Genomic DNA, 12,511 nt, shown 5'->3' on the forward strand with positions numbered 1-12,511 from the left:
CCCTCATTAAAAAAAATTCAGTTTTTTTAAACTGAAAAAACAAAACAAAACAAAACAAAACCAAAGTGATTCACCCAGTTCTTCTAATCCCCCACCCTTCACCTCTGGCAACTACCAATTTATTCTGTCTGTGAGCTTAGTTTTTTTTATATTTATTTAAAAAATATTTTTAGATTCTACATGTGAGAAAGATCATATAGTATTTGCCTTTCTCCATCTGACTTATTTCACTCAGTGATTCACCCAGTTCTTCCAATCCCCACCCTTCACCTCTGGCAACTACCAATTTATTCTGTCTATGAGCTTAGTTTTTTTATATTTATTTAAAAATATTTTTAGATTCTACATGTGAGAAAGATCATATAGTATTTGCCTTTCTCCATCTGACTTATTTCACTCAGCATAATGCCCTTGAGGTTCCTCCATGTTGTTATAGATGGCATGATTTCCTTCTTTTTCATGGATGAGTACTGTTTCTCTCTGTGTTTGTGTGTGTGGCTCAGATTTTAAATCTATTCATCCATCAATGGCCACGCTGTTTCCATATCTTGGCTATTGTGAATAATGCTGCAGTGGATATGGGAATACATGTAGTATGGTGGTTTAGTTGCTAAGTTGTGTCCATCTATATCTTTTCAAATTACTGTTTTTATTTACTGCCAATAAATACCCAGAAGTGGAATTGCTGGATTATACTGTGGTTCTATTTTTAATCATTTGAGGGACCTCCATACCGTTTTCCATAGTGACTGCCCCCAATTTTTATTCATTCCAACAGTGCACAAGGGTTCCCTTTTGTCTGCATTCTTTGCAGCACTTGCTATTTCTAGTCATTTTGATAATGTCCTAACAAGTATGAGGTGATATCTCATGGTTTTGATTTGCATTTCCCTTGTGATTAATAACATGAAGCATATTTTCATGTACCTGTTGACGGTCTGTGTCTTCATTAGAAAAATGAAGATTATTCAAATCTTCTGCCCATTTTAAAATCAGATTTTTTAAAAACTTGAATTGTACAAATTCTTTATGTATTTTGGACATTAGCTTCTATCACATGATTTGCAGATATTTTCTCCTATTCAGTATGTTGCCTTTTCATTTTGTTGATAGTTTCCTTTGCTGTGAGAACTTTTTAGTTTGATACAGCCCCACTTGTTTAGTTTTGCTTTTGTTGCCTTTGTTTTTGATGTCAGGTTCAAAAAACTGTTGTCAAAACCTATGTCAAGGAGGTTACTGCCTCTGTTTTCTTCTAAAAGTTTTACGGTTTCAGGTCTTACGTTCAAGTCTTTAATCCATTTTGAGTTAATTATTGTATACGGTGTAAGATAGTGGTCCAGTTTCATTCTTTTGCATGTGACTGTTCAATTTTCCCAACACCATTTATTGAAGAGACTTTTTCCCATTGTATATTCTTATTTCTTTTGTCATAAATTAATTGACCATGCATGTCTGGGTTTATTTAATTAATCTGGGCTCTCTATTCTGTTCCACTGCTTAATTTGTCTTTATGCCAATAACATACTGTTTTCATTACCATGCTTTTGAAATATAGTTTGGAATTAAGGAGTCTGATGTGTCCAGCTTTGCTCTTCTTTCTTGAGATTGCTTTGGCTCCATGGGAAACTTTTAAGTTCCATACAAATTTTAGAATTTTTGGTCCTATTTTTGTGAAAAATGCCCCTGGAATTGATAGAGATTGCATTGAATCTGTAGATTGCTTTGAACAGTACGGACCTTCAAACTGTACTAATTGTTCCGGTTCATGAGTATGAAGTGTCTTCCGTTTGTGCTTTCTTCAGTTACTTTCATTAATGTCTTGTAGTTTTCAAGATACAGATATTACACTTTCTTGGCTAAAATTTTTTCTAGGTATTTTATTTTTTATGCAGTTGTGAATGAGGTTGTTCCCTTAATTTCTCTTCTGGTAATTCATTATTAGTGCATAGAAATAGAGCATATTTTTATGTATTGATTTTGTATCCTGCAACTTTACTGAGTTCATTTATTCTAACAATTTTTTAAATGAAGTCTTTATTAGGGTTTTTTTTTTTTATATGTAATATCGTATCATCTGTGAATAGTGACAGTTGTATGTTGAATAGGAGTGGTGAGAGTGGACATCCTTGTCTTATTCCAGATCGTAGTGGAAGAGCTTTCAACTTTTCTTTGACTTTTGAAGTGAAGTGAAAGTCCCTCAGTTGTGTCTGATTCTTTGTGACCCCATGGACTATACAGTCCATGGAATTCTCCAGGCCAGAAAACTGGAGTGGGTAGCCTTTCCCTTTTCCAGGGAATCTTCCCAACCCGGGAATTGAACCGGGGTCTCCTGCCTTGCAGGCAGATTCTTTATCAACTGAGCTATGAGTCATCTAATATTATTTTGTTACTGTCTATTTCTCCTTTTAAGTCTGTTAATATTTGCTTTATATATTTAGGCTGTCCTATTTTGGGTGCAGAAATATTTACAAATGTTATATCTTCTTATTGGATTGACCGCTTTATCATGTAGCACCCTTCACTGTCTCTTATTACAGTCTTTGTTTTCAAGTTTGTTTTGCCTAGTGCAAGTGTAGCTACTCCAGCTTTCTTTTGGTTTTTATTTGCATGGAATATTTTTTTAATCTCTTCACTTTGATTCTGGGTGTCCTTACATCTAATGTGAGCCTTTAGTAGAGAGCATATAGGTTGGTCTTTTAAAAAATTTATTCAGCCACTCTGTGTCTTTGGTTAGGGAGTTTAGTTCATTTACATTTCAGTTAAGTAGGTGCTTACTGCCATCTCACTAATTTTTTTTTTCATGTTTTTTGTTCTTTGTGCCTGTCTTCTCTTGTTTTCTTCTTTGATGGTTTTATGGTTTGATGATTTTCTTTAATGGTGTGCTTATATTTCTCTTTGTATTTTCTGTCTGTATTTACTACAGGGATACCTTGTTTTATTGCGTTTCCCAGATACTGCCTTTTTTTTCTTTTTTTTTTTTTTTTACAAATGGAAGATTGGTAGCAACTTTGCATTGAGCAAGTCCACCAGGACCATTTTTTCTAACATCTTTTGCTCACTTTGTATCTCAGTGTCACATTTTGGTAATTCTTTCAATATTTTAAACTTTTTCATCATTATATTTTCCTTGATGATTTGTGATCAGTGATATTTGCTGTTATTAGTAAGACTCCCTGAAGGCTGAGATGGTGGTTAGTATATTTTTACAATGAAGTATTTTTTTAATTAGTGTGCACATTTTTAAAAGACATGATGCTGCTCTACTATTAATAAACTATAGTTTAGTAAACATAGCTTTTTATATAATGGGAATCCAACAAATTTGTATGACTAGTTTTATTGAACTATGCTTTGTTACAGTGTTCTGGAACTGAATGTGCAATATCTCCAAGGTATGCCTATATAGGCTCTTTGCTTTGTGGTTACCAAGTCTTAACATATGACAACTTATATCTGCAGTAGTCTATTTTAAATTGAAAACGCTGAAGTTTAATCCCATTGTGAAGCTCAACATTATTGCTCCCTCCCCTCCACATGTTATATTATTGATTTGCATTTTACATCTTTTTATCTTGTGTATCATTTAACTAATTATTGTAATCATAGTTATTTTTCTTACTTTTTTCTTTCAACCATCATACTAGTTTATAAATAATTAAACCTTTACCTTTACTATGAATGTATGTTTACAGTGAGACTTGTTCATTTATGTGTTCTTGTTACTAATTAGTACCCTTTCTTTTCAGCTGAAAGAAGTCCCTTTAGCAAATTTCTTCTAAGATCCATTTAGTGGTAATAAGCATGTTTAGCTTTTGCTTTATCTCTCTCACTTACAAGTGATAACTTTGCCAGGTAGAGTATTATTGGTTAGAAGTTTTTTTCTTTCAGCACTTTGAATATATCATGCCACTCCCTTTGGCTTGCAAAGTTTCTCCTGAAAAATCTGCTTATAGTCTTATTGGAGGTTCTCTTGTACAACAACAGGTTGTTTTCCTCTTGGTGCTTTTAATGTTCTCTCCTTGTCTTAAACTTTTGACATTTTAATTATAATGTGTCTTGATGTGGGTATCTTTGGGTTCCTTTTATTTGGAACTCTGGGTTTCCTGGATTTGCAAGTCTGTTTTTTCCCTTAGATTAAGGAGAATTCAGCTATTATCTCTTCAAATAAGATTTCTGCTCCTTTCTATCTCTTTTCCTTCTGGGAGCTCTGTTTTGTGAATTTTAGTTCGTTTGATGTTGTCCCATATACCTCTTAAACTGTCTCCACTGTTTTCCATTCTTTTTTCTTTTTGCTGCTGTGATTGGCTGAGTTCTGCTGCCTTGTCTTAGAGTTGACTGAACTCTCTGTTATACTTCATCCAGTCTGCTGTTGAACCCCTCTAGTGTATTTTTCAGTTCAGTTATTGTATTCTTCAGGTCTGTGACTTCTGTTTGGTATTTTCTTAAATTTTAAAATCTCTGATGAAGTTCTCACAGTTCATCTGTTCAGTTCGGTAAGCATCTTTATGATTATTGCTCTTTATCAAATAAGTTACTTATCTCTCTTTCATTAAGGGTTTTTGTTTTCCTGAGGTTTTATCTTGTTCTTTTATTTGGAACATATTCCTCTGTTTCTTCATTTTGCTTGTCTCTATACCATAGATGAATAGCCGGTCAGTTTGGAAAGAGTGGCCCTGTGTAAGAGATGAACTTTGTGATTCAATCCTGCCTCAGCTTTTGGTTATCTTTTAAACGTCTGTCCTTGTCCAGGTAGCCTGTTACATTTTTAATACCTACCAGTAGTTGTGGGTGTGCTATGACTTGTCATTGTCCCAAAGGGCAGAATCTCAGCACCTGGCTGCAGGCTTCCTGGAAGTCAAATCCTCAGACACCAGCTTTTAAAAGTATGCAGATATGTACAAGCTTATGAGACTAAAAGTATCAGCTCTGCTGGCCACCAGAACCAGGTGATCTGGAAGTCTCCCCTGAGTAGCAGTGTCAGAAACTGGGACTCCAGATGAGGGTATAAGCTCTTCTCTGGGTGATACCAGTGAGCCGGAGCAGGGCAGAGGGAGAATGCTAAGATGGCATCCAAAGCCTGTGTTCCTTTGTAGGCCGCCAAATGTGGGTCACACCTGAAGATTGCCCCTTAGGGTGAAGCTCCAGAACAAATAAAGAGGCCGCCTTCACAGAAAGACTTGGGTGTGCCCATTACCCACTAATGAAGAAAATGACCTTACTTTCAATTGGGCTTCCCTGGTCGCTCAGTGGTAAAGAACCTACCTGCCAGTGCAGGACACATGCATTCAGTCCTTGGGTCAGGAAGATTCCCTGGAGAAGGGAATGGCAACCCACTCCCAATATTCTTGCCTAGAAGATCCCATAGACAGAGGAGTCTGACAGGCTACAGGCCATAGGGTAGCAAATGAATTAGACACAACTTAGTGACTAAACAATAACAGCAACAACAACTTTCACATAGTTGACCAACAAAAATCATGTTTTACAGTTTCTTCTAAAACTAGTAATTAACCAAGAACTATGTATCACACTTGATTGTGATGTGACTCTGCTCCATTTTTGTACCCCACATGGAATACTGTACAAGACAACTAACCAGAGTCAGGATCCCAGGCTTTGTCCTAGTGTCACTTGGTGGTGTTTTCCATATTCTTTTAGCCCCTGTTATCTGTAAAGTGGAATTTAGGCCTTTAAGGTTTATTAGGTTAAAGATATTTCACAGGTGATGCTGTTTAATTCATTTTCTATCACATCAGGAAGCATGTAATGTCAATATTAATGCCAGTATTAGTGACCCCCAAATTTCTTCTGTGAAAAGAAATGCTTTTCCTTTTGATGCTTCGACACCATGTGAATATCCTATTTTTCATAAACCTTTCATGGATTTTAGCATACAGTGATGATCCTTGCAGAATCAGTTTCATAATATCATATTTCTCAGCTTTGATGCCTTTCTCACAATTCCATTGACAATCTCTGTCACTTGGGGAATGAGTAGGGTCCATCAGTGTGTTGGGCAAAAAAATGAGGATCTCAGTTACAGGAAACTGATAATGGTATCTAATTTTATGTCACTTTTGAAGTTGGATTTTCAGTTCTTTGGAAAGAAAATACTGATTAGGAGCTGAGAGACGTAATTAACAAATTATGTCTGATGAATTGACTTCTTGGTAGTGATTGGAAAATTTTTATACTTGTAATCAGGTTACGTCAAATAAATTAGTGCATGTTAGATTTCAGTTCAGTTCAGTCATTCAGTTGTGTCTGACTCTCTGTCACCCCATGAACTGCAGCACGCCAGGCCTCCCTGTCCATCACCAACTCCTGGAGTTTACCCAAACTCAGGTCCATTGAGTTGGTGATACCACCTAACCATCTCATCCTCTGTCGTCCCCTTCTCCTCCTGCCTTCAATCTTTCCCAACATCAGGGTCTTTTCAAATGAGTCAGCTCTTTGCATCAGGTGGCCAAAATATTGGAGTTTCACCTTCAACATCAGTCCTTCCAATAAACACCCAGGACCAATTTCCCTTAGGATGGACTGGTTGGATCTCCTTGCAGTCCAAGGGACTCTCAAGAGTCTTCTCCAACACCACAGTTCAAAAGCATCAATTCTTCTGCGCTCAGCCCTCTTTATAGTCCCAACTCTCACATCCATACATGACAACTGGAAAAACCATAGCCTTGACTAGACAGACCTTTGTTGACAAAGTGATGTCTCTGCTTTTTCATATGCTGTCTAGGTTGGTCATAACTTTCCTTCCAAGGTGTAAGCGTCTTTTAATTTCATGGTTGCAGTCACCATCTGCAGTGATTTTGGAGCCCCCAAAAATAAAGTCAACCACTGTTTCCACTGTTTTCCCATCTATTTCCCATGAAGTGATGGGACCAGGTGCCATGATCTTAGTTTTCTGAATGCTGAGCTCTAAGCCAACTTTTTCACTCTCCTCTTTCACTTTCATCAAGAGGCTCTTTAGTTCTTCTTCACTTTCTGCCATAAGAATTGTGTTATCTGCATATCTGAGGTTATTGATATTTCTCCTGGCAATCTTGATTCCAGCTTGTACTTCCTCCAGCCCAGCGTTTCTCATGATGTACTCTGCATGTAAGTTAAATAATGTTAGATGTTAGATTTAACAAGGGACTAAAAAATACCACCCCCTGCCCCGCCACCCCCGCCCAGAGCACTTAGTTAATTCAAAAGTGACTTAACTTATGTTCTAAACACATTAATTACTTGTCCTCTGTCCATGGCAATTCTCCAGGCCAGAATACTGGAGTGGGTAGCCATTACCTTCTCCAGGTATCTTCTCAACCCAGGGATCGAACCCAGGTCTCCTGAATTGCAGGTGGGTCCTTTACCAGCTGAGCCACAAGGGAAGCGTTGTTTTAGAAGGACAATCAAATTGATGAAAGTGACATAAAATATCCTATGCCAAAGTGAGTTTTAAAAACTTAAGGTGGAAATCTTTGTTTAAATGTAACAGAGGTAATTGTTCTTTAGAATACCTGTATATTTCAGATACTGATGCTTTCTCAGGTACAGTGAACAGACTGTGGCATAAATAATGAAGGCATTTGTTATCTAGCATGAGAGATCCCAAAGGCTTGTCTAATTCAGTAGCCTGACTATGTTAGTATTCTGGGTCATTTTTTCTCTGATTCTTTTTTCCATCATAGCCACATATGGTTGCCTTAGGTCTAAACATTACCGTCTTACACAACAAAATCCAAAAGCTCGAAGGAAGAGAAAGGCATTCTTCATAAAACTCTCTCCCCCAACCCCCCGTTCCACCCCCCACCCCCTGGATGGAAAATCTTTCCTGCAACCCTCAGCAGACTTTCCCATATGTCCCATTAGCACAGTCAATCCTAAAACAGTTGCTGACAAGAGGAAATGAGGTTCTCGTTATCGCCTTAATACAATGTCAGTTCACCCCCTAGGAGTGGATGAGGGACCCACTCCTGTGAGCCTGTTGGTGTTTTGTATCGAATCGTATCAGTGTTTTGTCATCATGGAGAGGGGGAGGCTGATGGGTAGACTATCAGTAGTATATGCCAGATACAGTGATATAGTTATGTTGTAATATTTTCCATATCCCATATAAGGAATATTCCCATTCAGATGCTATTTTAATATTTTAGCCTTTAAAAGAGAAGCATGTAACCTGAGAAGCATATTATCCTATATGTGCTAGTTTGTGATTGGTATAGGAAGCCAGTGTTTTGGCTATAATTTAATATATATTAGTTGCTTACTGTCCTTACTTTTGTGTTGTGTACAGTCACTTTATTTCCCTCTGAGATTAAGCTCCCCAGTGATGTTACATAATTTTAGTGGTAGTTTCAAATTCTTTATATTTAATTGGTACTTGTTCTCGTAGGTGGCTTCTCCACTGTTTTCGTGGTGCGGACTCATGGTGGACACCGTTATGCATTGAAGCGAATGTATGTCAATAACACGACAGACCTCAACATTTGTAAAAGGGAAATTACAATTATGGTAAGTGAGAGTAATTCCATTTGGAAAAACTTGTATTTTCTTTCAGTTTTGCAGCATAACATTAACCAGCTTTTAGGCAAGCTGCTTATTGGCTCACGCACATCTTGAAAACTTTTGAAGTGTACTCTTTAAAGCCACACTCAGGGCTAAATACAGCCAACTCCTGCCTCTTCTTCCTTGCTTTTAGAAGTTCAACAGGGAGGCTTCTCTGCTTTCTTTTTTTTTCTATTTAAAATACATTTTAATTATGGAATATTCTGAGGATCGAAAAATTGAGAGGACTGGTGAATACCCCTTCACCCCCTACTCAACTTAAGAATTAAAAGCTTACAGATACAGTTGAAGCCTTCTGTGTATTCCTCTCCAGTGTCATCTTTATACTGTTATCCTCATCCAGAAAGAAGTCCTTATCCTGAATTTGGTGCTTACCATCCCCATGGGTATTTAATAAAAGTATGTGCTTGTATTCACAGGCAAAAGTTAGTTTTGCTTTTCATTTTAAAAGTAATGCTGTAGAATTGATATTTTTGTGTAGGTGTGTACTTTAGTTATGTGGTAAGGTATGCTTCAGTAAGGAAAAAATTTCTTCTTAAATATTAGGAAAAGTGAAAAATACTTTACTAGGCCATTAAAGAAAATTTCAGTAATTCAGTTAACTAGACTAACCAGTTCAAGGAAACTACAGAATAAAAGTTTCCTTTTTGTCTAGAGTTGCTTGTTGTCATCGCTCTGGGCAGTTTCTTATTCTTATTCTCCGCTCCTTCTCTCTGTTCTCCTCTGCTTCCTCCTCCTCATCCATTCTTTATCAAGTGCTAATATATATATATATATTTAATGTTTTTGTTATATTGTGTCAAAATTCACACAATATACATTTTATAATTCGCACTTTAAAGTGAACAATTGAGTGGTATTGAACGCATTCACAGTGTGTGTACAGACTGCTCCTGTTGTTCCAAAGCATTTCATCCCTCCAGGAGGAAACGCCTGCCCATGAAGCAGTTACTCCCCATCCCACTCTTGTTAAGGGCCTGGCAACCACCCAGTCTATGCTATGTCTCTATGGATTTGTGTCTTTTGGATATTTTATATCCATGGAATCATGCAGTATGTGACCTTTTGTGTCTGGCTTCTTTTCACTTAGTATATTTTTAAGATTCATCCACATTGTAGCACTTATTAGCACTTGATTCCTTTTTATGGCTGAATAATATTCCATAATATATGCTATGCATATATATCAACATTTGTTTATTCATCTATTGATGGACTTTTAAAAAACCATTGTGATGGTCATTTGGACTCTGTACTTTTTGGCTATTGTGATTGTTGCTATATATATGTATATATATATATTTGAGTATTTATTTTCAGTTCATTTGCTATATATCTAAGAGTGGAATTGCTGGGTCATACGATAATTCCATGTGTAACTTTTTAAGGAACCATTAAACTGTTTTCTACAGCAGTTGAACCATTTTATATTCACACTAGCAGTGTAGGAGGGTTCTAGTTTTTTCACTTCCTTGTAGACGCTTGTTATTGTCAGTCCTCCCCAACTGCTAAGAGGGAGATTTTCTTATTCTGGATCAACATCTCTATCAACACACATGTGGTTTGATCCTTTGTGTTTTAAGACAGGCACATTTATACAATATGACTTACCTGAATTCTGCTTTTATCGTCCCTATCCCTCAGCTAGTCTAGAGTTGATTAGACTTTGAGACTTGCTTTTTTTCAGGTAAGGCTGTCACAGAGGGAAAAGATTTACTCTGAGATAACAGGAAACCTTGGAATGTTTTCTAGCTTGAGCCCAGATACGTTACTATTATATTGTAATAGTTCCTTCAATAGAATTTGTTTAAGTTTGAGATATATAAGACGTAGTCATCATCAATCTCAGTTAACACTCAGATCTTATGCTTTGAAAGAAGATAGTTTGGTAAGATGAGCAGTTGTCTTCCAACTGTTTTTTGATGACTAATCCTCCATTATTTATGTTTATTTGTGAATTATTCACATGTTCAACTTCCATTAGCTAACATCTCAAATTATATTGCATAGTTAAAACTAGATTTTTTTCTTTAATGATAGTGGATGCAATTTATTTTAAACAGAATTCTTTAAGAGTTTTAAAATTTAAAGACAAAATGAATTTAGATAATTTTTGTTTTTAACCTTATTGTATATTGATGATTGTTTTATACTAGGAGCAAAGTGTCAGATTTCCCATTTTCTTCTTATTTCCTTGTACTCATTATGCTAGTACTATATTTAATCTATAGTTTCTTTATAGGAATCCTATTTAGCTACTTGTTTATTTTTTAGGCTATTTAGTTGAAAGTACGTACATTCATAAATTCTTTTAACTAGGTGGATATAAATTGCAGTCTCTTGCAGAGAAAACAGACAAATAAGAGTATAGTTGTTAGTTTATGAACTAACAATTCATATTTTTAAATAAAATATGAATTTAAAATACCATATAAAATCTGGTATTTTATTCTTGAGTCCCAAAGTGCTATCTTGTGTATTCACTTTTGAAGAGTATTGTTTTGAATGAACAAAAGTGATGTCTTTCATCTCTATTGAGTTTAAAAATGAGTATTCATTAACTTTCTATTAGAAAATGACAGTCATGTGTAACTAAACTTTCCATTGAAACTGCAGAAAATTTTTTAAACATGTCACATTCCATACTTAAATCTTAATTTTGGAAATTCTTTAAATATATTAGTTTAAACTTCAAATCATTAACAATAGATGTTTAAAATACATGTTTTCCAGTTTTTAAAATTTTGTTTATTTTTTGCAGAAAGAGCTATCTGGTCACAAAAATATTGTGGGTTATTTGGACTGTGCTGTAAATTCAATTAGTGATAATGTATGGGAAGTGCTTATCTTAATGGAATATTGTCGAGGTAAGTATTTCTCTGCATTTGTTTTATGCCAAAAGAATTTGTTCATAAAATGGGTTATTAGGTGTCTTGGTCTCTCCCTGGGCAGCTGTTATCTAATTCTGGACACTCATTGCACCTCAGCTTTAATTATTTGCCTAATTAAGAAATGCTGTTGAAAAATAATTTATAATATTATTGCTTTGGTGATATGAGCACATGTAAATGGACAAATAGAAAAATGCCTTTGGGTTTAAAATAGGAAATCTAAGCAATCACATTTCCTGATCCCTGTACATTTCATTTACAGCCTAACCAGGAAGAACATGCTGTGTCCGTATTAGTATTATACTGTGTTATTCTTGAGCGTATTGAGTATAATAAATTTAAAGGATACATTTTGATCTATAATTTTTATAAATTTATGTGCTCTTTTGTAAACATCAGAAGATAGAAAACTACTTTTTATTTGGATTTAATGTGGTATTTTCAAAGAAATATTTACTTCTAGCATATGCTTAAGAATTAAAGTCTTGACTTTTTTTTTAAACTTTAACATGTGTGAAGGGGTCAATTAGTCACTTTCCTGCAAACTTGCCTTCTTCCCCCCACTCACACCTGGCCCCCCCAGACTGTAACTGGCAGATTGGGTTCTAGGGAGACCTGTTTTATATTTAGATTCTCTTAAGACAGTTATGCAGAGAAGGCAATGAATGGCAACCCACTCCAGTGTTCTTGCCTGGAAAATCCCATGGACTGAGGAGCCTGGTGGGCGGCCGTCTGTGGGGTCGCACAGAGTCGGACGCGACTGAAGCAACTTAGCAGCAGCAGCAGCAAGACAGTTATGATTGTTAACTATCATACCAGGAATTCTGGTCAGTTCCTGAAGTTTGGAAGAGGAGGAGGATGGTGATAGTAATTGAAAAGATTTAGTCTTATTTTACTCCAGTCTTGTAAGAAGGGAAGGACAGAGGAAAATGAAGTGAATCAGTATTATAATATCTATTGTGATATGTTTGTAACTTACATAAACAATTAGATATTTTTGTGATCGTTCTTCCTTATTTTTATCTTTTCTACTGTAAAGCATTATGATCCCTTGAAGGAGACAA

General features: G+C 35.9%; 1 protein-coding gene across 4 annotated transcripts in view; it reads left to right on the forward strand.

The window, feature by feature from the left end:
* BMP2K (BMP2 inducible kinase) overlaps positions 1 to 12,511 on the forward strand; it is a 115,634-nt gene that overhangs the window by 42,138 nt on the left and 60,985 nt on the right. For all 4 annotated transcript variants that reach the window (XM_070372564.1, XM_070372566.1, XM_070372567.1 and 1 more), the window contains exons 2-3: positions 8,384 to 8,502; positions 11,318 to 11,423. In XM_070372564.1, the coding sequence (XP_070228665.1) occupies positions 8,384 to 8,502; positions 11,318 to 11,423 (225 nt within the window). The remainder of the gene's footprint in view (positions 1 to 8,383; positions 8,503 to 11,317; positions 11,424 to 12,511) is intronic.

The sequence above is a fragment of the Bos mutus genome, chromosome 6, assembly GCF_027580195.1.
Source record: "Bos mutus isolate GX-2022 chromosome 6, NWIPB_WYAK_1.1, whole genome shotgun sequence".
In the NCBI taxonomy this organism is placed as follows: domain Eukaryota; kingdom Metazoa; phylum Chordata; class Mammalia; order Artiodactyla; family Bovidae; genus Bos; species Bos mutus.